The sequence below is a fragment of the Mustela putorius genome, unplaced genomic scaffold (genome assembly GCF_011764305.1).
Source record: "Mustela putorius furo isolate JIRA1106 unplaced genomic scaffold, ASM1176430v1.1 tig00000224_pilon_pilon_pilon, whole genome shotgun sequence".
Classification (NCBI taxonomy): domain Eukaryota; kingdom Metazoa; phylum Chordata; class Mammalia; order Carnivora; family Mustelidae; genus Mustela; species Mustela putorius.
This window is the reverse complement of record NW_025421321.1, coordinates 5,452,533-5,475,901: the sequence shown is the minus strand read 5'-3', so window position 1 is coordinate 5,475,901 and position 23,369 is coordinate 5,452,533. Positions and strand designations below refer to the sequence as shown.

General features: G+C 45.8%; 1 protein-coding gene across 3 annotated transcripts in view; it reads left to right on the top strand.

Annotated features, from left to right (window-relative positions):
- NCK2 (NCK adaptor protein 2) overlaps window positions 1–23,369 on the top strand; it is a 147,896-nt gene that overhangs the window by 98,496 nt on the left and 26,031 nt on the right. For 2 of the 3 annotated variants that reach the window (XM_045077613.1, XM_004764365.3), the window contains exon 3: window positions 10,048–10,289. In XM_045077613.1, the coding sequence (XP_044933548.1) occupies window positions 10,064–10,289 (226 nt within the window). In that variant the 5' untranslated portion in view covers window positions 10,048–10,063. The remainder of the gene's footprint in view (window positions 1–10,047; window positions 10,290–23,369) is intronic. The other variant, XM_045077614.1, reaches the window with a different exon arrangement.

Genomic DNA, 23,369 nt, shown 5'->3' with positions numbered 1-23,369 from the left:
ACAGACCTGTACCCCTGGGGCAAATAATACATTATATGTTAATAAAAAAAATTTTTTTTCTTGAGAATTGCCATCCACTAACAAATCCTCTTCAGTATCCATTAAAAAGAAGGTTTACTTAAGAAAGTATGTGTACAAACCCACTAGGATGGCTGCTATCAAACAACTAAATAGCAAATGTTGATGAGGATGTGGAGAAACTGGGAACCTTGTACACTGCTGGTGGGAATTGGAAATGGTGCCAGCTGTTATGGAAAACAGGATAGAGGCCCCTCAAAAAAATTGAAACAGTTGCCATATGATCCAGTCCACTTTGGGCTATGTACCCCAAAGAATTAAAAACAGAGTCTTGGAGAAATATTTGCCCATTCATGTTCAACAGCAGTGTTATTCATAAAAATCAAGAGGGGGAAGTAAGCCCATATGTCCATCGCTGGTTGAATGGATGAACAAAATGTGGTGTATCCATGCAATGGAATATTTTTCAGGCTTAAAAAGGAAGGGCATTCTGACACTTCGTACAATGTAGATGAACCTTGAGGACTTTATGCTGAGTGAAATAAGCCAGGCACAGAAGGACAACACTTATATGAGTAGTCACATTCATAGAGACAGAAAGTAGAATGGTGGTTGCTGGGGGGGTGGGGGGGTGGGGGGCGATGGGAAATTAGTGTGTAATGGGTATCTGGTTTCAGTTTTAGAAGACGGAGAAGCTCTGGAGATGCAGGTTGTCTAAGTGTGATGTACTTACTACCACTGAACTGTACTCTTAAAATTAGTTAAAATGGTAGATCTTTCATTATGTGTATTTTACCACAATTTTAAAAAAGAAATCGTGTGGCAGATTGTGTGCCTGAGCTTCTGCTGATACTGTAATTAGTCTTTAGAAAGTGGTCAGAGCTACTCTCAGTCATGAGGACAAGCCCCGTGGGCGGGGGGTGGGGTGGGAACGAACGCTGGTGGGATGTAGAGCCAGCAGCACTGGGAATAGAAGCCCAGAGCAAGAGCCCTGGAGCCAGCAGGGAGCTTGCTTGCAGAGCTCCAGGGGTGGGGAAGGGGCCAGCAGCACTAGGGAGGAGCAGGCAGCAAAGGAAAAGAAGAAAAAAAGCCCAGTGACCTCCCCTCTTTGGTGGTGTTTCATTGGCCGGTTCTCTGGAATAAACCTCAGCACACACTGTAAATTTATGTTTTAAGGGGCACCTGGGTGCTTAGTCAGTTGGGTGTCTGCCTTTGGCTCAGGTCGTGATCCCAGAGTCTTGGGATCGAGCCCGATGTCTGGCTCAGTAGCGAGTCTGCTTCTCCCTCTGCCCCTCCCCACCCCATGCATTCTCTCTCTCAAACAAATAAAATCTTTAAAACATTTATGTTTTGGAAATAACTTGGCTACACCTATTTGTCTATAAAATGTATTGTGATAAATACTGTGGACACATGAAAATTCTCTCTAGGCTGAATTCAAGCAGATATCATCTGTATTAGCCCCAGCAGGAGCCAGGGTGTACCTGCGACCCATGGGGATCTCTTGGTAAAACTTCCAAAATAGGATTGATGGCACTATGGCATCTCAATTTTGTGACACTACCTTAGAGCATCGGGTATTACCTGTTATTTTAAATTCTTTCACTGTTTTTAGCTGAAACTGTCATAATCTAGGGTGATGTATTTTTGAAGCCCCACACTGAAGTCTAGTGAGTCCTGTGATGGCATCCCATGACGTAGGGGGAGCAAGAATGTCTGCCACGGATCCAGCATGGACCAGGTAGCAGGTACTTCCTGTGGATTGTTTCATTTCATCCTCATAGAAGCCCTGACCCCACCGCCAAACACAGCAATGGAGGTCAGAGAGGTCAGGCAACTTCCCCCAGCGTCACCTACCTGGTTGGTGTTACGACTGCATTTCAAACCCTAGCCTTCTCCAGCTAGAGAGGAACAATCACAAATGAAACTTTGCAAATTCAGAGACTTTACAGGCCACAGGCTCTGTCATCCAACAGAATTAGCAGCAAATCATAAAAAAGACCTTGTCCAAAATAACCCGCTGGGCTCTCAGTGTGTCGGAAGCCTGAGCCCTGTCCCTTTCAGCCCTGCTTAGCAGGAGCGGCTGCAGGGAAGCAACACCAGTGGGCCTGCACTGGCACCAAGGGAGGAACTGAGCTCTTCAACTTTGTGTTTGGCAATCGGGGAAACATCCCTTGCAGCTGGTCTGCCTTTGCCCCTCCTCCAGTGGGTTGTTAAAAAGCCAACAAGGCCTTCCTGGATGGCACCTGAAAGACCAAGAGCACCTGGTCTCCTTCTCCCTTAGGATTTTTGCTTACCCATTTATCAAAAAGAAAATTGAAATTTGATTCTTATATTTCCGTATCTGCCTTGCCCTCCGGATTTCTTTCTCTAGACATGCTGTAGAATTCTGCTCCCGGCAAACACTCCAAGGCCGGAGAGGATAACGGATATAAAGCTTCAGCTTCAGACCCCTGTCCAGGCCCTTCACAGCCCCGTGGATTTGGATAGGTTATTTAATTATGCCTGAGGATGATCAGTCCCTGACGATACCTGTAGATGACCTCTGTTTCAGAAGGTTGCCGGAAACATCTGACAAGCTCGCACATACACAGCAGTGTCGTGTAGGGACGAGGGGGATGGCTTTGCTCACCTATAAGCATGCACCCCTCAACCACTCAGCTGGCAGCTTGCATTGGCAGCTCTCTCCTTCTGCGGTAAAAAGGTGCAGCGAGCCTCGCGCCATTGAACATTTTCTCTTTTGTGTGTGGCATTTGTGTGCCTCGGCGAAGTAGTAAGACCTTGACTCTTGTCATGGCTTAATTAACTTACTGTGAGTTGGAACAGCCTCTGGATTCCATATTGTGTCCTACTTAAAGTTGAAGTGTATTAGCTGTAATTACTGATCCTGCTTGTAAATAGCCACCAACTGGCCTTTCTCTTCCCCCACAGGGTACCGCACATTCTTGCCAACTCCTGTCAAATTAGTTGGCATCTGGCAAGTCTTTTATCTACAGCACAACTTAAGACTTTAATAAGGAAGTTAGAAGGCATTTCATTTGCTTCTGGGACGGTTTCTTTGAGTATATCTCCTTAATGCAAGTGTCCTGTTTTTAGATATTTGCCAATAGACATCAAGAGACAAAGGCATTGTAATACAGGAGGGAAAACCCAGAAGGTGTTCCCTTTTGGGACTGACCTTAGCGGAATTTACTCACTGAATGGGTTTGCTGTTGTGGCCTAAGGCAGCCCACGCTTATCCTCTTCGCATTTCTGGAGGTCAGAAATCCCATACCTGGGCTCACAGGGCTAAAATCAGGGTTTCTGCCGGGCTGTGTTTCATCTGGAGGCTCTAGGGGAGAATCTGTTCCTCACTTTTTCCAGCTCATGGAGCTGCCCTCTTCCCTTGGCTCACAGCGCCTTCCTCTGTCTTCAAATGAAACAGTGCAGCGTTTCCAAATTTCTGACTGTTCCGCCTCCCTCTCCTGCTGGTAAGGACTTTTGTGATTGCACTGGCCCCCCCTGTATAATCCAGGATAACTTCCCCTTCTCAAAATGAGCTGATGAGCTCCCTTAATTACACTCTGCTATGTAATCTAGCACATTCGCACATTCGCGGGTTTGTAGATAGGAGGTTCGGGATACCTTTGGGGGGGCTATCATTCTTTCGTTCCTCATCTGCTAAAAGCCTATATTTGAATGACTTTCCATAATAATAGGTTGACTACATTGAAGGCATGAAATATTGCAAAGGAAAAAAAGTCCTTTAGACCTGTAGTGAAGTACATTGTTTTATTTGAGTAAGTCAGACTGTATGTTGAAAATCAAAGTAGGGAGGACAGTTAATTTTTTCACATAGTCTTACTTTTGTTTCCTACATGATTGCTCTCTACACTATTTGCCCATAGACACGTATATTTTGATAGGTCTGTATCCATGTGTGCACATAGATATTTTTATGAAATTCCAAGTTAATATTCTGGGGGTAAGGAGTTACACCTTTTTGGTCTGTCTACTTATCTATCTATTCATTTTGACTTAAGTTTAAGAAATCCTATTCTGTCCATGTACAGTTTATATTGCAAAGTGAAATTGGCAGTTTTTCAAAGCTCTGTGAGTCTTTTCTTTAGTGAGCTAAATTAGTTTGTTGGTAGAAGTGTAAATGAGGCAGATGTATATATGTATTTCTTTTAAAATTTTTTAAGAATTATTTTTATTCAGAGAGAAAGAGCATATGGGGGGAGGGGCAGAGGAGGAAAGAGAAAGAGAGTCTTAGGTAGCCTCTGTGCTGAGGGCAGAGCCCAACGCGGGTCCCTCTTATGACCTGAGCCAGAACCAAGAGGTGGACACTGAACCGGCTGAGCCAACCAGATGTCCCACAAGGCAGTCGTATATTAACCTTGAATCATCAGTCCACCTTATCCTTGAACTTCGCATCAAACCAGGTGCCTAAAGCCCAAACAACCACTGCCACATGGTGGGACAGGGTTGTTTTTTTAGAAAGAAAATAGGGCCCTAGATATTTTAGGAATTAGTGAAAACTTTTGAGCTAAGAAAGTTTTTATAGCTATTCTAGACTTTTTTTTTTTTTAATCTTCTCCCACCTAAATCTTGAAAAAAGCAGCTTCATTTGCTAGATTCTTTGAGTGTGCCTTTTATCCAGTATGACATGAGGTTCTTGCTAACTCTATTCTACAGTGGCCACATGCCATTTAAGATAGGATCTGGCTGTATGATATCAAATATGTGGGTCTTCTTTCTGTTGGTTTAATAACTTAATGATAACTTAATTAGCTACAGTTAAAAAGGCAAAAATGAAATTTCTTGAACTGCTTAAGCTGGAGTGATAAACGTGCCTACTTTTTGGGCGCTGACCTCTCTGATACTTAGACTAAATCAAAATACTGTCTCACTTAACATTCAGCAGTTAGAGTGTACTTTTTCAGACTTTGTTCTGTTAAGGCTTCTTGCTATTAGAAAATTAAATCTAATTTTGGTATGGAATAATCTTGATTCAGCTGCATTTCTTTCTATTCCAATATATCCTACACACTATAGCAACTGAAAGAACGTGGCCTCCTGTTGAGCCCCTGAGCAAAAGGGATGGGATTTGAACTCTTGGCCAACCTGGAGTTGCCTCCAGATGGGCCTCCAGGTGGCTTTTCTGACCTGTATTGGCAAAGAGAAGGAAAATGAAACCTCTGCTGGGCTACAGGGTGATGTGCAGAGTAGGGGAAAGGAACAGAACTTCACATTGAAATGGCTTAAAAACAAACAAGTAAACAAACAAAAAACACAAAACCAAACCAGAGGACACCCAAAGGAGCTCTCTTGCACTGTTGGTGGGAATGCAAGCTGCTCCAGCCACTGTGGAAAACAGTATGGAGGTTCCTCAAAATGTTGAAAATAGAAGTACTATGTGATTCAGCAATCACACAACTGGGTGTTAACCCAAGAATACAGAAACGCTAATTCAGAGGGATGCATGCACCCCTAGGTTTAGAGCAGCTTTATTTATAGTAGCCAGCTTATGGCAGCAGCCCAAGTGTCCCTTCAGCTGATGAATGGATAAGGAAGATGTGGTATACATATACAATGGAATATTACTCAGCCATAAAAAGTGAAATCGTGCCATTTGCAATAACATGGCTGGATCTAGAGAGTATAATGCTAAGTGAAATAAGTCAGAGGAAGACAAATACTAGGTGATTTCACAAAAGAGACAGGCAAAAGGGAAAAAGCAAAGACAAACCAAGAAGCCGACTCTTAACTATAGAGAACACACTGATGGTTACCAGAGGGGAGGTAGGTCGGGGGATGGATGAAATAGGAGATGGGGACTAAGGAGGGCACTTGTCATGAGCACTGGGTGTTCTTTGGAATTATTGAATCACTGTGTCATACGCCTGAAACTACTGTTAGGCTGTCAGTTAACTAACTGGAATTAAAAACGTTAAAAAAAAAAAAAATCCAGAGATAAAATATTCTGCTCACTTTTTATTTTAAATGATTTTCTGGAGTCATTATTCTTAATTCTCTTGCTTAGTATCCTTAATTCTTTTGTTTAGTCCTCTCAATCCTGGAGAGCCCCTCTCTGGCTCCACCGACCAGCTCCCCCACCCACCCACCTTCTAAGACTGAAATCAGCCTCCTTTCCCTTTTCCCCACATCCCGGTTTCCTGCCATGCACCTGGGTCAGCATCACCTCCTTCCGTCGTACCTCCTATTACTCCCACCTCGTCTTCTTTCCATTGGCACTGCTGTTGATTGGCTAACACTCAATCTCTGGAGTAAGGCGTTTATTGATTGGTGGATTCTGTTACCTTTGGGGTGAGGTGATTATTGATTGGTGGGCTCCATCGGGGTGAGGTGCTTGTTGATTGGCTACCGTCTGAAGCACTGGGACAAAGCACCTATTGATTGGCTGACTTCGTGAAGTTTTTATAGTGATGGGAAGCTGTCCTAAGTCACTTAGAATAGGTTTGAAACCCATTGCTATCATTTTCTAGGTGCGAGGGAACTTTTTATTTTCACCTGGTCTAGAATCCTAGATTTCCCGGATTGAAATAAGCCCATCAAAATGCGCATCACACATTAGCCCCTCACCCAGCCACCCACCCCGAAAAGGGGCACATGAGTACTAATTTGGGAGTCGACAGACCCGGGGCTCAGATCCTGATTCTGTTGTTCCACCCATCACTTAATCTCTGTGATCTTCAGTCTCATAAAACATACCAACTTCCTGAAAGGTGGGTTTTCTGGAGATTAAACAAATTGACCTGTGTCAGGTACCCATCACACACTCAAAGTTCTAGTGATCATCCATAGTCTACTGACCCAAGGAAAGTATCCTGAGGTGGCATGTGGTGACTTAGTTCCCTCTTACTTGGTTTCTCCCTTCTAAGGCCTGCCAGAAAGCTGAACTGTAAAAACCTGATGCTCAGACCTCACTCCTCAAGATTCTGATACCACTGGTCTGTGTTAGAGCCCAGGCACCACATGTGTTTAAGCTCTCAGTGATGTTAGGGTACTCTGCCAAGCTAGCTCCATACTTCACTGTTGTTCATGCAGTTAAATCATGCTGGAAAGAAATAAATTGCTCTGATTGGTCTTATGTGATGGGCTGGTCTTGTTAAGAACTCTCTTGAAGGGGTGCCTGGGTGGCTCAGTGGGTTAAAGCCTCTGCCTTTAGCTCGGGTCATGATCCCAGGGTCCTGGGATCGAGCCCCATGTCGGGCTCTCTACTCGGTGGGGAGCCTGCTTCCTCCTCTCTCTCCGCCTCGCCTGCCTCTCTGCCTACTTGTGATCTCTGTCTGTCAAATAAATACATTAAAAAAAATCTTAAAAAAAAGAACTCTCTTGAAAACTGTGTAATTAAGAAACAAACCTGGTATTCAAATGGGATATTCTCTGAGCCCCAATCCTATTACTGCTCTCATTATTATTTTAAAAAAAAAGAAAGAAAGAAAGAAAAGAAAAACCGCCTTTAGGACTGTGAAAAGTTTAACCCTGACAGAAAGGTCAGGAGAGAGAGAAATACATAGTAGGGCCTGGAGATTTCCCAAAAGTATGTAACAAAATGGTCTCCAGCTTGGAAATGAGCGTTGTGTGAAACTCTGTCCTCTTGGATGTTGCATACATTATGCATAAGGTTTATTAAATATTTCCTCCTTCCCAAAAGGTTTGTTATCTCTAAATTTGGAAGTTAATTCAAGAAACAGGAGAACATGTATTATTTATAAGTTGCCTTAGCATCCAGTAGAAAGTGTCATGTTATTTAAAAATGGTGTTTGGGCCTCCGTGGAGCCAATGCACATGATTCCCTATATAATCCTAAAGTCATCCCTAGAAAAGGATAAGGAATTGTCTCTGTCAGAGGGGAAGAGGGTTTTAGTCAAGAGTCTTTCCGTTATCCCTTCCTTCCAAGTTTTAAGGAAACACAGTCAGTTGAAGGACTGAATATCGAATTTTTTGCTGGAAGAAATACTGGGCCATCTTGTACCCAAAAAGTACGGAGCTGCTCACACAGTTGATAACTATATTCATTTCAGTCACTCAGCTATGCCTCTGCTATTTATTACTTCCAAAACTGTCTTAACTAGATGTATAATATACTATATTTATTTCTGGTTTTAATAAACTTTATGTTTTGGGATGGTTCGCTCTTGGTGTAGCCTGTTTTATGGGTCTCGACAAGTGTATAATGACGTGTATCCACTATTAAAGTATCATACAGAGCGGTTTCACTCCTTTAAAAATCTTACGTTCCACCTGTTCATCCCGCCTGCCTCCCTTGCCCCGGCAACCGCTGATCTTTTTACTATCACCATTGCTTTGCTTTTTCCGAATGTCATAGAGTTGGCATCGGTAAAGAGAAAAAATATTCGTGACACTTGTTGAAGAAGGGTGAAGCAGGGGCGCTTGTGTGGCTCAGTGGGTTAAAGCCTCTATCTTCGGCTCGGGTCATGGTCCTGGGATCAAGCCCCGCGTCGGGCTCTCTGCTCAGCTGGGAGCCTGCTTCCTCCTCTCTCTCTGCCTGCCTCTCTGCCTGCTTGTGATCTCTGTCAGTCAAATAAATAGATAGATAGATAGATAGATAGATAGATAGATAGATGGGGGTGGGGAGAAGGGTGAAGCAGAATTTACTGAGGCATTACTGCAAGGGAGTTACATTTGGGCTCAATTCTAAATACAAGAAGGAAAAATGGGAGTTCATAGTCAAGGAGTAAGGTAGGCCATAGATGAATGGAGTCACTGAGAGGAAATATCAGGAGGGATTCTGAGTAAACTGACCTGACAGGAGTCTTCCTGAAGGTACGCCAGGCAATGGGGCATCACCTGGGTAAGAGTGGAGGATTCTGGCTAAACCAGCTTGGCAGGATTCTTGGTAAAATTGGGACACGCAGAGACAAATGTGGAAGTGTAGAGGTTGAGGCCTAGTCTGGAAAGAGGATTCAGAGGGGCCTGACTAAAGTTTTGTCAAGGAAAGGGTCTTTGTGAGAATGAGACCGGGGGTCGCCGTTATAGAGTGGCTTCTTTACTTAGCAGTGCCTTTCCATGGCTTGATAACTCATTTCTTTTTAACAGTGAGTAACATTCCGTTACCTGGATATACCACAGTTTATTCATTCACCTCCTGAAGGACATCTTGATCACTTCCAAATTTTGCCAGTTATGAGTGTCCAGGTTTCAAGAGTAATTTTATTTTATTATTTTTTGTTAAATATTTTATTTGAGAAAGAGAGAAGGAGTAGGGGAAGGGGCAAAGGCCAAGGGAGAAGCAGGCTCCCCACTGAGCAGGGAGCTGGATTCGGGCCGCAATCCCAGGACCCTGAGGTCATGACCTGAGCCGAAGGCAGATGCTTAACCGACTAAGCCCCCCAGGTGCCCCTCAAGAGTAATTTCATATGTATGGAAAAGTTGCAAAGATAGTACAGAGCATTCCCATATATCCTTTCCTTAGTTTGCTATCTAGTGTTAACATCTCCCACAGCCATGGTACATTTGTCAAAACCAACGGACAAACATTGGTATGCGTTACTATTAACAACATCTTGTTCAGATTTCACTGTTGTTTCCACTGATTTCCTTTTTGTTTCAGGAGCCTGTCTAGGATACCACATTTATTTTAGTTTTAATTTATAAGAGCAGTTTGGGTGTGTGTGTACATTAAGTGCACTCATAAAATTCAGCAGATCTTGAGACATGGCTATAAACATAGCTACAAGGAGCTGCTGTTACTTAATCAAGTGAACACATTTAAATATGACATCGTTACTTAGAATTTTTGGAAAGTTCATTTTCAGTTTTGGCCCAGCAGGCAGATTTCCCAGTGTACAAAATGAGGATTTGTTTTCTTAAGTTGCTGTCTCTAAACAGAATACTAAAGCATGCTGAAAGAAGGTCATCTTAAGGTCATTTCGAGACCCAGGAGGAAACTGGTTGCCAAGTTGTAATAAAAGCTGTCAGTGCATAATTTTTCAAGTTGATGCGCAGGGTGAAGTGTTTGGTTGGTTCTCTAATGAACGTCTCCAAATGTTTTGCCGGCAGAAGGACTCCATGAAAGATGACAGAAGAAGTTATTGTGATAGCGAAGTGGGACTACACAGCCCAACAGGACCAGGAGCTGGACATCAAGAAGAACGAGCGCCTATGGCTGCTGGACGACTCCAAGACGTGGTGGCGGGTGAGGAACGCGGCCAACCGGACGGGCTACGTGCCGTCCAACTACGTGGAGAGGAAGAACAGCCTGAAGAAGGGCTCCCTGGTGAAGAACCTGAAGGACACGCTAGGTGAGTGCGCCCCACGCGGGAGGACCTGGATTAGAGCTCAACTACTTCCTGTTAGGCAAGGCGAAGAAGCCTGGTGTGTTTGGAGGGGAGAGCGTTCATCCTTCTAGTTTATGTATGTGTGTTTAAAAAGGTCTGTTTTAAAGTTGACATCTTTCTAGTTGTCTTTGGAGAAATACCATGCTTGTCATTTCCTGTAGATTTTAGAGTCTGGAGTCTTAATGGAGGTTGACACTTCTGTGTGGTAGGGACCCCTGCGCATGTGTCTCGGTCTCCTGGCATCCATTTTCTGGAGGTTCCTCATGGGGAATTACCACCTCCAAAAATGTCAGCCACTCTACCTGCATCACCGCATCAGGTCTTCTGCGTCTCACATAACCCTGTCCATGTGCCTTCATGCATAGAGTGAGAAGGAGCGAAGAGCACTTTGAACCGGGTGGGTTTTTCCCCCTGTCCTGGACAGATGATGTCCATACCACAGCCCTGGCCAGTGTTAGCTCAGGTGGCTGTGGGCACGCCCCAGCGTGATGCCAGAGGCTGACAGCCGTCACTCAGGTGGGGACCAATGGTACCTCAACCCAGTTGGTTTGTCACCCGGTTTTCTTCCCACGTGCCTTGTATCCCAACGTGACCCAGACCACCTTGAATCACCTCAGGTTAATGGTGTCCCCTCTTGTCTTAGTGCACATACCTGATATATTTACAGTAGTGACTGCTTCAGATGACGTGTGGCAGTAACTGAGGGCCTCACCGAAGAATGATGAGCCCCACCGCCATTTACAGAAGTTAGTGTTTACTCCTTGTATGAGTCTAATGCAGGTCGTACCTGAGGCTGCTGGTCATCACTTAAGAGTTTGCTATGAAATAAGTCAGTATTATTACCTGTGTTACATTTACTTGACTTTTCCCTTTTTCTTTGTAACAGGAGGATTTGTTTCCTGTGAGGTGGGAAGGGAGCAGGTGGGAAAACTAGAAAGAAAATGATACACCGAGTGTAGTGGGTGTTGGGAAATACTCGTCTAAAATTTCATGCAGTCTTGGGGAGTCTGCTCAGTCTCTCTTCGGATCCACTGAAAGACTTCATTTATTGGGTAGTGTTTTTGTGTTAGGGCTTAGGTTATTTTTGTGATGCAGAAAGAGAAATGAGACACAGGCCTGAGTATGAATCACGCCAGCTATCACAGAGTCTGAGGCTGATGTAGAAATTTCATTTTGCATGAGCAGTCTGATTCTTTTTCCATTAACCTGATACCCCTGTAATTTTTTTTCCCCAGGCAGGTCACTTGAAAGAAACATTGTTGTCCTTTACCTATAACTCTTCATTAACTGGTGGAAATGCAGTTAGCATGAACAGATAAATACCTAAGCTTAATTTTATTTATTTTTTCCAATTTCAGCCTCTCGCCCACCAATGTACCTTCTTTGGGAGCTGTTAAACATCCTTGACTTGTTTTGTTTTCTTTCTAATCCATTTTTAAAAATTTTTCTTGGTATTATAGTAAAGAATGAAATACTGAGAAATTGAATGAGATAATTGGAGGGAAAGCAAGCATTCTGACCTATCTAGAAATTCCTTGGAATACCTTGTAATTTTTTTTTCCCTTTCACTTGGAAGAAGGAGAAAAGAAAAAGCCTCAAATTGAAACCGTTAACTAGATGTCTCACTCTGTGCCTACTTTTTCTCGAGCTGTAATCCGGTTGGTGTGCTGGGAAACTGTGGGCTCTTGGCATAGAGGAGCTCACTCCAGCAGCCCCTCCTGGAGCAGGGTGTTGGGTACTGGGTGCTGGGGGAACTCTGGTCTCTCAGCATGAGGAGCCTCACTCCACCAGCCCCTCCTGGAGCTGGGTGCTGGGTGCTGGGTGCTGGGCCACTGCCCCGCCCCTGACAGATGGCCACCAGCTCTGCCAGAACACTTTTACCTCGACAGTCAGCCAGTTCCATTTTTGGAGAACACAGATTGCTCGAAAGCTCTGCCTTAAATAGAATCGGAGTTTGCTCTTCTTTAACTTTTTCCCCTTGGCTCTCGAGAGCTGCCTGAGGAACGCATGCTCCTCTCCTGGAAGGTGACAGCTCCCCACCAGGCCTCAGTCACAGTTCAGGCGCCCATCTGCTTGGACACATTTGTGCTAAGCATTACATGTTGTAAAAACACAAAATTATATTTCCAACATCAGTATCTGTGGAGGGATGCTCCCCCCACCCATTTTTGTGTATCTTTATTTTGTGTTCACCATGCTGGCCCAAAGTCTTGCTTTCGTTGCACCAAGAGAGACGTTAGTATTCCGGCCTGAGTTTGCCACTGCCCTCTTCAGCAGTAGCAAAGGGAAGGGAGGCTCCCCGACAAGAAATCCCCACAGTGGAGGGACTTCTTAATTCCCCACAGCCAGGCCTGCCACAGCATCATTGTCAACAAAGAAGGTGAGAAAACCCGAGGCCCATCCTGCTTCCCACTCGTCCCCATGGCTAAAAAGATTAGAGCCAAATATCTGTGGCTCCCTGCTTAAAGTATTGTCACCAGCATGCTCTCACAGTTACAGTGTGATTTTAGTTGGTGATGCAGCCGGCAAAAATTCTCTCCAGGGCATATTAGAAGGAGTGAAAATTATGTGGAAAACTACCTGGCATTGTGTCAACCTTCTAGTAGTTCCTCGCGGTGTCATCCACCTATGTGATTTTTTTATGCTGTGGAAATCCACCTGATGCCTCAGGCCCCAGAGTAAAGGTTTCCCTGGCAGATGCCTGGTTTGGAACAAAATAGCACTGGACTCCTCAGCAAAGTCATGGTGTTATAAATGTGTTTACATCTCTGCTGCAGAGAACTGGAACTCTGTGGAGTTCCCTCCTGCTTTCTTATACTCAGTTGCTCTGTTGAGGTCAGTGGAAAATTCAATTTAATCACATGCAATAGTTCATTAGGTTAACTTTCTAAAAAGCAGTACCTTTGACAAAAAGATCTCTGTTAGGAAAGGATTAACATTCTTTCTTTTCCTTTAATAATTTATAATTGACTAAAACACTATGAGCTCTTATTTGCACATGAGCAAAACATTTAGATACCGGATCCCCTCTCATATTCAACTTTTGACCATGAATAGTCAAAGAGAACTTTTCCGCAGATAACAAGAAGCAATTGTTAAGAACCCTTTCTGCTTGGCCAAGCCCACTTGATATTCTGAAGGGCTCAAACCATGCAGCTCTTTGCTCAGTGGTGAGGAGCATTGCTGGTCTACAGTCTGGCCTTGACATTGCTGCCTCGCTTATTAAATCATGCGGGTTAGGTGTTTTAAAGCACCATGCTACATCTTTTGAGATAGGGAAGCTGCTTCCAGGGAGGTATTTTTCAAACATTTTCCCTCAGACTACTGAAGAACGGTTTTTGTTAAAACTTAATGGCAGCAGCTGGGACCCAGCAAAGCCCCAAAGGTTAACTCTGTTCTCAGTGGTTCACTTAAGTCCCCATGCTGCCTTGGGTTACCCAAAATGATCTAGAAGCTACCAGCAACCTCCTCGGGAGGGTTTGTTCCAAGGCACACGTGCTCATTGCTGACCACTTTCCTGGGAGTGTGGAGCTAGAAGTGACCCACCCCGCACAGTTGTTCCCTTAGCATTTGTCCCAATGTGACCATACCTGGGTCAGTTAGCACCATACCAGTGATTAGCACCCAGACTCCCACCTCTGATTTCAGGCCAAACTCGATTTCAAGCGTGGGATTCCAGGCCAGACCTGGGAGCAGAGGGAGGCTCTCTGATGCTAACTAACTATAAAATAGCCCTTGGACCCTTTTGAGCTAATACTTTCAGACAGGGAGAGGGTAGTTCCCATGGGTGAAATTCACAAGGCTCTTAGATTGACTGGGATTGACTTGAGGTGGCGAAGTGACTTCCCCAGGAGCATACTACTGCTGGTCCTGGGGCAGAGATGGGATTTCAACTTAAGTTTGAATCCAAATCCAAGTTGAATACCCAGGTTTAGTGAGTGGGCATTGTGATAGAATTCCATTGCCAAGACAGGCAGTTAGAATATTAGAGGAAATTTTATTGATATCCAGTCCTTTATTTTAGAGGTGAAAAACTTACTAGCAAAACTTGAATGGGATCAGAGAATTGGGCAATAATAATGTATTGACGTTAACTTCCTCATTTGGTGGTTATATTGTGGTTGTGGAGGAGAATGTCCTTATTTGTAGAAATATACACTGAGCATTTAGGTTTGCTGGAACATCGTGTAGACAGGAGGGGCTCTCAGATGGCTCAGGGAAGATGATATTTCTGCTGCGCCATTATTGTAACTTTACATTAAAATGAATGGACAGATAGATGTGAGTGGTTTAGGGACCACCCCCAGGCTCGAAAGTTGGCTTGTAGCAGAGGAGATAAAACTTGAGCTTTCCCCACACCCCCCTCCGATTTGTCTAGACATCTACTTACCCTAAATTTGGCACCAGCCTTTCAGAGATTGCATTATCACTGAGCACCTGTTGCCATTGGACTTAAAACATAAAAATAATACCGGGTGTAGATGTGTCCAACTGACGCTCATCAGAATGGTTGCCCACAGTACTTAATTCAGAACTTTTCTGTAATTATCCAGAATTCTCTCCTTGCCACTAGCTCCATGCTGCCGGCTGGATGAGCCCGGACCGTTTTGAGTCAGTTCATTGTGTGCTTTTTTTGTTGACGTAGTGATGGGAGAGTGATGGTCAGAAGTGATCTCCTGGGCTCACCACCTCTGTGACTATGTGGACTATGAGGGAATTCTCGTTTCGAGACCACAGGATTGTGGATCTTTGCCATGCTTATAAATGTGCTCAGTGGCCTTGAACCAGGGCAGCTGGTCAGTTAAAAATGAGTGGTGGAGTGGTGAGTAACAAGTGCCCCAGCCCATGGTTGTGGGAGCTGAGCCCTAGTCTATACTGTCCCTCCCTTGCCCTGTTCCTGGGAAATCCCTTTGGAGCTGCTTTATCCCCTGCTGAGCGACCTTTGAAAACAACAACCAAAGCCTTTGAAATAGAGATGCAAACATTATGTGGGGATCAGCGTGCTGTCATAGGGTATGTGTGGATCAGAAGTGGGAGCTTGGCCAGATGGCATTTCATCTGGTGGGATATGAAGAAAGGATAAGGTTCATTCCCTTGCTTTCTAAAGTTTGTGCGAACTGGGAAAATGACACTGGCACGAATAAGCAGCCCTCAGTCAAGCTGTGGCGCCGTGTCATCCTGTGTCATTGGGAACTGTGGTGTGGGCCTCTGCCCCACCCTTCATGGAGCCATATGCATAGTGGTTAGGATCATCTGTAAAATGGGATAGGTGACTGTCTCCTGCGATCCTTGACAATTGAAGTCATTCAGTGAAGGATACCCAGGCTGAGTGGACCCTTGGGAGAGCAGATGGGGCTTCAGATGAGGAAGGGAGAACAAAAGCCAAGATTTGGAGGCTGGAAGCCAAATTGTGTCGGAGGACATTCAGGGAGCTAATTGGACTGGGGTGAGGGAGAGCATAGGGGTGTCCTCAGGGATCTGGGTACCCCACACAGTCGGCCCTGAACACCAGGCCTGGTACCATTTAGAAAGGGAACCCCCAAGAGTTGCCATGTGGTGGACAGAGATGTCCATCAGGGCGTACGAGAGGCAGCGTGGTCCTGGTCCGCAGAAAGGGTCTGGACGGGGGCCGTCTGTCTGCGGGAGGCTGGGAATGAGGCCTCAGGGCCACCCTGGGGTGATGTCCTAAGTCCTGAGCTCAGCAGCAGATGGGATTTCACAGGAAGACCCTAGGACTCAAGTTGAGTGGGTGTGAAGCAGCTAGGAGAAGTGCTAGCACAGACAACTCCACAGAGTTCTAAGCCTGAATGAATGTCCAGCAGAGAATTCAAGAAGTAGGAAGAGAAACAGGGCCATGAAGACAAGACCTGTTTGAGTTTGAGTGACAGCAGGACACCTGTGGAAACGTGCAGTGGGATGCTTCAGGCAACATTCAGATGCTTGTTATAACATACTCCCTATTTTTAAAGGGATTTTAGTTTTGGACTTCTATATAAATATTTGTATCCAGGGCCTGCAGTGGAGACCTGGAATTTCTTCAGTAGCATGTTAGGGACCTTACATAGGCTGTCAGTGTTTTTGTTGTCTTGAGGAATGGTCCCAGGCCTCCAGTCACCTTGGGAGCCTGGTCACCACAGCCATGCCCTGGCAGAAGAGCCTTAGGGTTCCCTGAGCCCTCATTCCCCATGCTCCTGACATTCCCTTCAGGAAGGGGCCCCCCTGCACCCCACAGTCAAACCAAAAGCGAATGCCGCTGAAAAATTCAGACCAGGACACCAAAGCGGATTTCATGTACATGCTGCCAGTGATTGGAGGGTACTAACCCTCTCTCCGAGTGCCTCGTTGTGCCTTATAGCATACTCGGTGCCCACATGGATTTTTGTTTTCATTTTCACAGTAACTCGAAGAGGGGCATGCTGACACCCTCGTTCCCCGTGTGAAAACACAGACACTGGGAAGTTAGGGATGTGCCCGGGAACACACAGTAAGGGACAGGGTTGGAATTCACATCACGTCTGCCCAACTTCAACCTCTGTTGTTGATCAGCTGCTAGAGTTGGGGGTTCAGATTGGGCAGGGTTGGGGACACACACACAATGGCTGCCAGTGAAATCCATCCCTCCCTGGGTCCCTGCCCGTACAGCCCTAGTGGTTTCTTGCCGCTCTTGCTCTGCTAGGGTACCAGCTCCTTCAGTGAGCATCATTTTCTCCCTGACCCAGGGGAGTCACTTGTAATTCTGTCCCGTTCCTTCTGTGGAGGTGAGCAAAAGCCGTTCATTACAATGATTTAGAGGCCGAATGTCACGGGAACGTGTCTCCTTATCTATACATTGATTATTTTATTTTGGGAGCCGTTTCGCCAGTGGCAAACCTGTAACCGCCCGTACTGGGCACATACATTTCAGTCATCTTGGCCACTCACAGTTTCTTGGGATGACCCAGGTCTCTGCAAACAGGTATTCCTCAGTCTTGTAATCTCTGAGATGCTGGTAATTTTAAAAACCACCATCTAATGTGGCATTCTTATTTTTAAAAGCCTGGAAAATATGAGAAAAAACAAATCACCTGTGATCTCCTCACCCAGAGCTCATCCCTGGGTCTGTAATCATCTGCGTCTGTTTTCTTAGTATTTATACATGTATGTAATCAGAATCGCGTACTGTAGGTGACTTCTTGCTGTTACTAATACTAGCTATGGTGCTGGCGTTAGTCCAGGAGATATCACGCTCTTTCCGCAAGGCACATATGCTGGTATCAGCACATGCCGGAAGGGAGATTGACCACATGAGTTTTGATGTACACTTGCTGGCTGTCAGTGGCCAGGGGATTCCCCGAGTTCTGAATATTTTATCAACTGTGCTAGAGGAGAAGCTGATTCTTTCTGGTGCGCCTGTCACAGAAGTTTGTTTCCTGGGTGGAATGTTCTTCAAGAGTAAGAAGATCACTTAAACCTGATTCCTATAGGAGCTATGTCACTCTCTGAGGAACTTGTTCTTTGTTTAAAGAAAGTGCAAAGCCAAACCATTTCCCACGAAAAGTTTGTACATAACATGTGGAAAGACTAAGGTAACTTTTTTTGATTTTTTTTTTTTTTTTTTTTTTAAATCCCAGTTAGGTAGCATACGGTGTTCTGTTAGTTTCAGGTGTACAATACAGTGATTCAGCACTTTCCTCCATCACCCAGTGCTCATACGACAGGTGCACACCTCAGTCCCCATCACCTATTTTGAACATTGGACTCCTCCAGCCAATTGTCATTCTCTCGCAGTAACAAAACAGGGAGTGCAGGTTCTCAGAGTTCCAGTTAGCATGTGGGCTCACTTTCTGGTCTGTTGTATAATCTACCGTTGTTAAGAACATGAATACCTACACATCTCATACTTTGGAATTCTTTAGGATTCTGTCTTGGGAGCTCGTTCCCAATAGAATTGACCTGCCAAATGTATTGCCCACATAATCTGGAAGCTTCTACGGCAATTGTGGTGCCAACGACCCAAAATACACTGGGACTTGTTTTTGTATATCTTAAGCGTCCAAGTATTTAGAACCAAAAATGTAAAACAACTCACAACAGATTAGTGGGAGGATAATTAGAGACGAGACAGATTGTTAAAAAGAATGCTAATGAGAGAAAAGCCAGGAGAGGTAAGGGGAAGTGAGGAGGGGTCCGTACCCTGAGGAGACCAGGAGAAGCAGGCATGGAGTCACGTGTGGGTGTGCGAGAGGCACTGTGCTCTGTCCCTTGGGCTGGTCGCTACCCCTTGTCTGAGGAAGGATGAGAACACAGGTTAAGTATTTCCCAGAAACCGAGGTCTTGTACGCTGCTTGCTAAAATTAGCACTTTCTGCTTCGGTTTTCTAAAGAACATAGAGAACACCCTTTCTTGACTAAAGAGTTACTCATGTTGGGAGCTTCAAGTTTTAGAACAGAGAAACGTGAACTAAAAATGCCTAGGAATGAAGTAAAATCCTCTTACCATGTTTCTAACTGCATTTCCCCATATGGCACCCTCTCTTTTTTAGACCCTTTCCATATGTCTCCAACACTCCTTCTCGCTGTTACATTTTTGCGTCTGTCCCCTGGGGCAGGCATGGGGTATGGAGAGTGTATTTGTTTACTCGCATGTGTTGCGCTGCCTGATGCTGAGCCTCTGGATCCCTGCAGGACCCACCTGGGTGCCTCCTTGTGGTGCCGCCTCCTGCTGCGCCCCTGCACTGGAATGTTCTGCTGGGCTCCTGCCTGATCCCCTCCCCAGGCTGGAGTGTAGCTGGTGGGCTGCAGGCGGCCTGCTGCCATGTCTTCATGTCTCCTCCACTCTGCTGCGAACTCACCGACTCCCCGCACAGCCCCAGTTGGCCCATTGGTTCTCGCAGCTGGGAAGCCACCTGGAGGGCGGCTCTTCGTTTTTAAGGCTGGAGCCATCGTGTTTCCCGAGAGGGGGCTGTTCCGAGGCGGCTGTTTGCAGGGGAGTCTCACCTGATTTTGTATTTTTGGTTTTTTGGGGATCAGTCTCGTGGATGGTCTGATGTGGAACACTGGAGTGTTTATAAGTAGAGCATGAATATTAGTAGTAAAATGGTTATGGTTCTCAGGCTGCTAATTTAACCCAGCTGAATCCATAATGTTTAACCTAAGTGCTAAGAAAAATGCTGTTGGTGGCCATTTGAACCCATTTGAACCCCTCGCAGTTCTTCCATGGTTTTTTGTTTTGTTTTGTTTTCTTTTCTTTTATTCTAATGTGTATAGTTAAGTTTAAAAAGTGGAATTTGGGCTCTCTGTGGAACCCTCAAATGCCAGAATGAGGCTCGAAATGACCTGGTCCAAGCTTTTCTACAAAATCGGGCAAACTGAGTGATGTGCTCAAGGTCGCAAGGCTCATTCACAGCAAAGCCAGGCAGCTCCACACACAGATAAGGGAGGGCCTGGAGGCCAGGAGCCCAGGGACATCAAAGGCCCCATCTTGGAGCATGGGTGGGGACAGCCCAGCATCATAGTAACTGGTGTCTGCCCTGTCCAGGGCAGTAGGTGAACTCATGAGCCTTTCTGCTCATCCCTGCTAGGAAAACAGGGCTCCTTCATCGCCCTGCGCGAAGGCCCATTTTGCATCGATCGTGCATTCCCTCTTGTGATGACCTGGAAAGCAGGTGTAAGGTTGAGGGCCTGACCCCCAGGAGCATTTTGAGAAGAAAACAGGCATGTGCACACCACTCCTGGGAAAACACCACCTGTGTTCTTCTCCACTTGCCCCTGCCTTTGCCTTCAACCAGAGGAAAAACCTTAGGTGTTTTAACAACAGCAATAAACACAGTGACGGCTGTCACTTGGTCTCTTGCTGTGTCTTAGACACTGCGATTTGTGTGCTCCCCTGTCACTGGGCCTTCCTAACAGCCCACAGGGGCCTCCGATATCCTCGTACTACCGACGAAGATACCGAGGGATAGAGCTGTAGAGAATCACTGAGGTCCATGGCTCATGGGTGGCAGAGCCAGGCTTGGAACGCAGGCTGCAGTTTGGCTTTGTCGTCTCTGCCAGCCATTGGCCACCTGTGTCTGCCCCCACGAGTGTGCCGTCCCTTTGCTCATTTGCATGTATTTACCATATTTCATTTCACTTAGCAGGTACGGCCCTATAGACTTGCGTGCGTGCTGAGTTTCTGCCAGTGGATTAACACGCTCGGTAACGTGGCAGCCTGTCTAGCTGAGCCGCACCACGTCTCGTACACCCCTTTGCATATTCAGAAATGCTTGTGCTCGTGGGTCGGGAGTAGGTGTTGAGGGGTACTAAATATGTATTTTTAATTAAAAATTATAATGAAAATGTAAAAAAAATTCTTTTCATTGGCATCTGTGTTACCATTCGGCTTTCACATTAGATAGAAAAATCCTGTACCATAAAAGATTTTTTTCCCCAGGCTTAAATGTTCGACTGTGTTCTTTGCCTGCCTGCTAACACATGAACAGGCTTTCTGATGCCCAAAGAAGGGAATTCCAGCTCAGAGTCCCAGATGCATAGCCCCACGTGATGGTGGGCCCTCTGCTCCGGCACCTGTCTCTCAGCTAGCTCCTGGGAAGGCTGCCCATTGGAAGAGCGACCACCTGGGCAGAGGGGTGGCCAATAGTCACTCTGTCCCTCCCTCGGCTGACAACCCCTGCCCGCAGAGTGGGGGTTTGCCTCGGGTAGGGCCATCCCCTTCCATCTACCCATGTTCCTACCCCTTCGTGGGTTGGAGGTTTGCTAATTGTGATAACAGTCTGCTTCTCAGTAATGTGTTAACACTGCTGGCAACATAGGTGTATGTCATTGGTGAGATCAGTCCGGAAGGACGGATCAGTGCCTATGGAATCCTGGTGGTGAGATAGGAAGCAGAGCTTATTAACTGAGCAAACATTTACTGGCTGTCGTGCCCTGAGGTTACAATGGGATGAAACACAGTCTTTCTCAAGGAGATAAATACAGCACGGGGAGGTGGGCACTGAAATCGAGGTGGGTGAGTACGACGGCGCGTGTGGGGGTGACGTGACCTTATTTTAGTGTTTGCAGATCTTAGTGCTGACCAGAAGTTTGGGATCAGCTGTCGCCTTACTGTGGGGGAAAGGCCCACAGAAAGCTTGTTCCTCGCTGACCTTGAGTCCTGCCCACAAGCCCATGGTGTTTCCCAAGGTCATATTGTCTGCAGTCTGGCCGTGGAGATACAGACTGACTAAACTTTTGGGAAGAACCTTGTTGTCATTTTTGAAAGCTAGATTCAAACCCCTAGAGGAGGAAAGTTCCCTGGCCAGCTTTCTGCTCTAGCCTCCTTTGTTTCTAGGCCAGCCTGGCTGTCAGAAGGATGGGTGCTCCCCTGTTGTCAAACTGTACTAGGCATGTGGATGGGAACTGTGGCACCCAACAGCAATGACGATAACGCTGGGGTTTTTTGCAAATAAAACTATTGCCCAAAGAGATACAAAAGGTGCCAAGGATGCATTTAGTCCTTTGTCTCACAAGTGGTTAGAAACTTATTGTTTCTGCTTCTTTCAGTCTATCTGGTTCTTAATGAGTCTCAAGGGAAGGTGGAATTTTTTTCTGCCAGTGGGACACTCAGAATTCTGAGATTTAAGTTGACAAGATTTTTGCTTGGCCCGACATAGTTCTGCCAGCTTTCACTGTACGCATCTTAGCCCCAGCACGGCCCAGCCCTCTGGCCTCGTCCTACATCCCACTCTCCCACTGGGCCTCGGTAGCGTGGCCCCACGGCCTCCTTCACGTCTGGCTCACAGCCCTCTGCAGCCTTTCTCCTCTGCCCCCATGCTGCCTCTCCTCTCAGGAACTCCTTTGTGGTCAGCAGTTGGCGACATGTTTGAGCCTCTGTGTGACCTGTGTGACAAAAGATGCTCACTGAATCAGCTGAATGAGGAATTTACGCTTGAGTCTCCTTTGACTTAGATTTGGCCTCGTCTGAAGTAAGCTGGGCTGAACAGCCTCCCCCCGTCTGGAGCTGTCTTTGGGGTTTCTCTGACGAGCCATACCTAAAGATACCAGCCACAGTGATTCACTTGGGACCATCCTAAGTCAAATACCCTAGGCCCCCATCAGATTGAGGTTCGATGGTGTGGTTTGGTTAAGCCTGATGTCTGTGGCCACCCCCATGTCACACATGATGACTCTTGCAGTAAGTATTTTCAACCCAGGATACTCTGGGCCTCAGGAGCAGGCACACCAGCCCAGCTGTTAACTGTGACATGGTGGGAACGGCGGTCCACACCCCCACCATCCTGCCCTCACTCTCATACCCAAACCTGGGTGCTCCCAAACTACGACTGTATTCTTTTTGACATTCTCACCGAAATATAGCACTTTGCTAAGTGGGAATCAACAGTTTGGTATACTGAAGGAGGTGGGCTGAGAGGAGTAAGCGCAGGGACAGGCGGTTGTGTTTTTTCTGCACTTTTTATTAAAGTGACAAAGTCAAATCAAAAGTAGACAGGGTAAAAAAAAAAAAAAAAACCAAAAAGAAGAGGAAAATTTCAAAAGGGAATCCAGTGGCTCACATCATTGGGAAGTATGGTAGGACCCAGGGGCCCTTTCTCTCATTCTGGGCCTCATCCCTGCTTAGCCCTTCATTTCTCAGACTTCTATAAACGTGGGCAACTCCAGGTGGCTAGGGCTGGTGCTCGCCCATAACTGTGGCAGATCTGGGTCATGGGTCCCCCCACAGATGGCCTGGTGGGGTGCAGATGGCCCAGCTGAAGCCACAAGAAGAGGAGTCTTATGGAATAAGGAAAGGGATAAAGGATACTCAACAGTTGAAAACTGCAACAGAAGACCACTGCATTGATTTTAATGGGTCACTCCTTGAAACATCGGAAGTTTAGTAAATTTGAGAGGTTTTTTTCCCCTTTTTATAGCAAATATTTTGATTATAAATTTCAGCACTGGTACAAGCTAATCTTTCGACGTAGCCATAAACACCAGATGCAAATTAAATGCACATATAAAAGCGCCAAAAGCTCTTAGAAGCCAAACATTAAATATATTCCGATCTTATAAGAAAAGTTACTTTGGA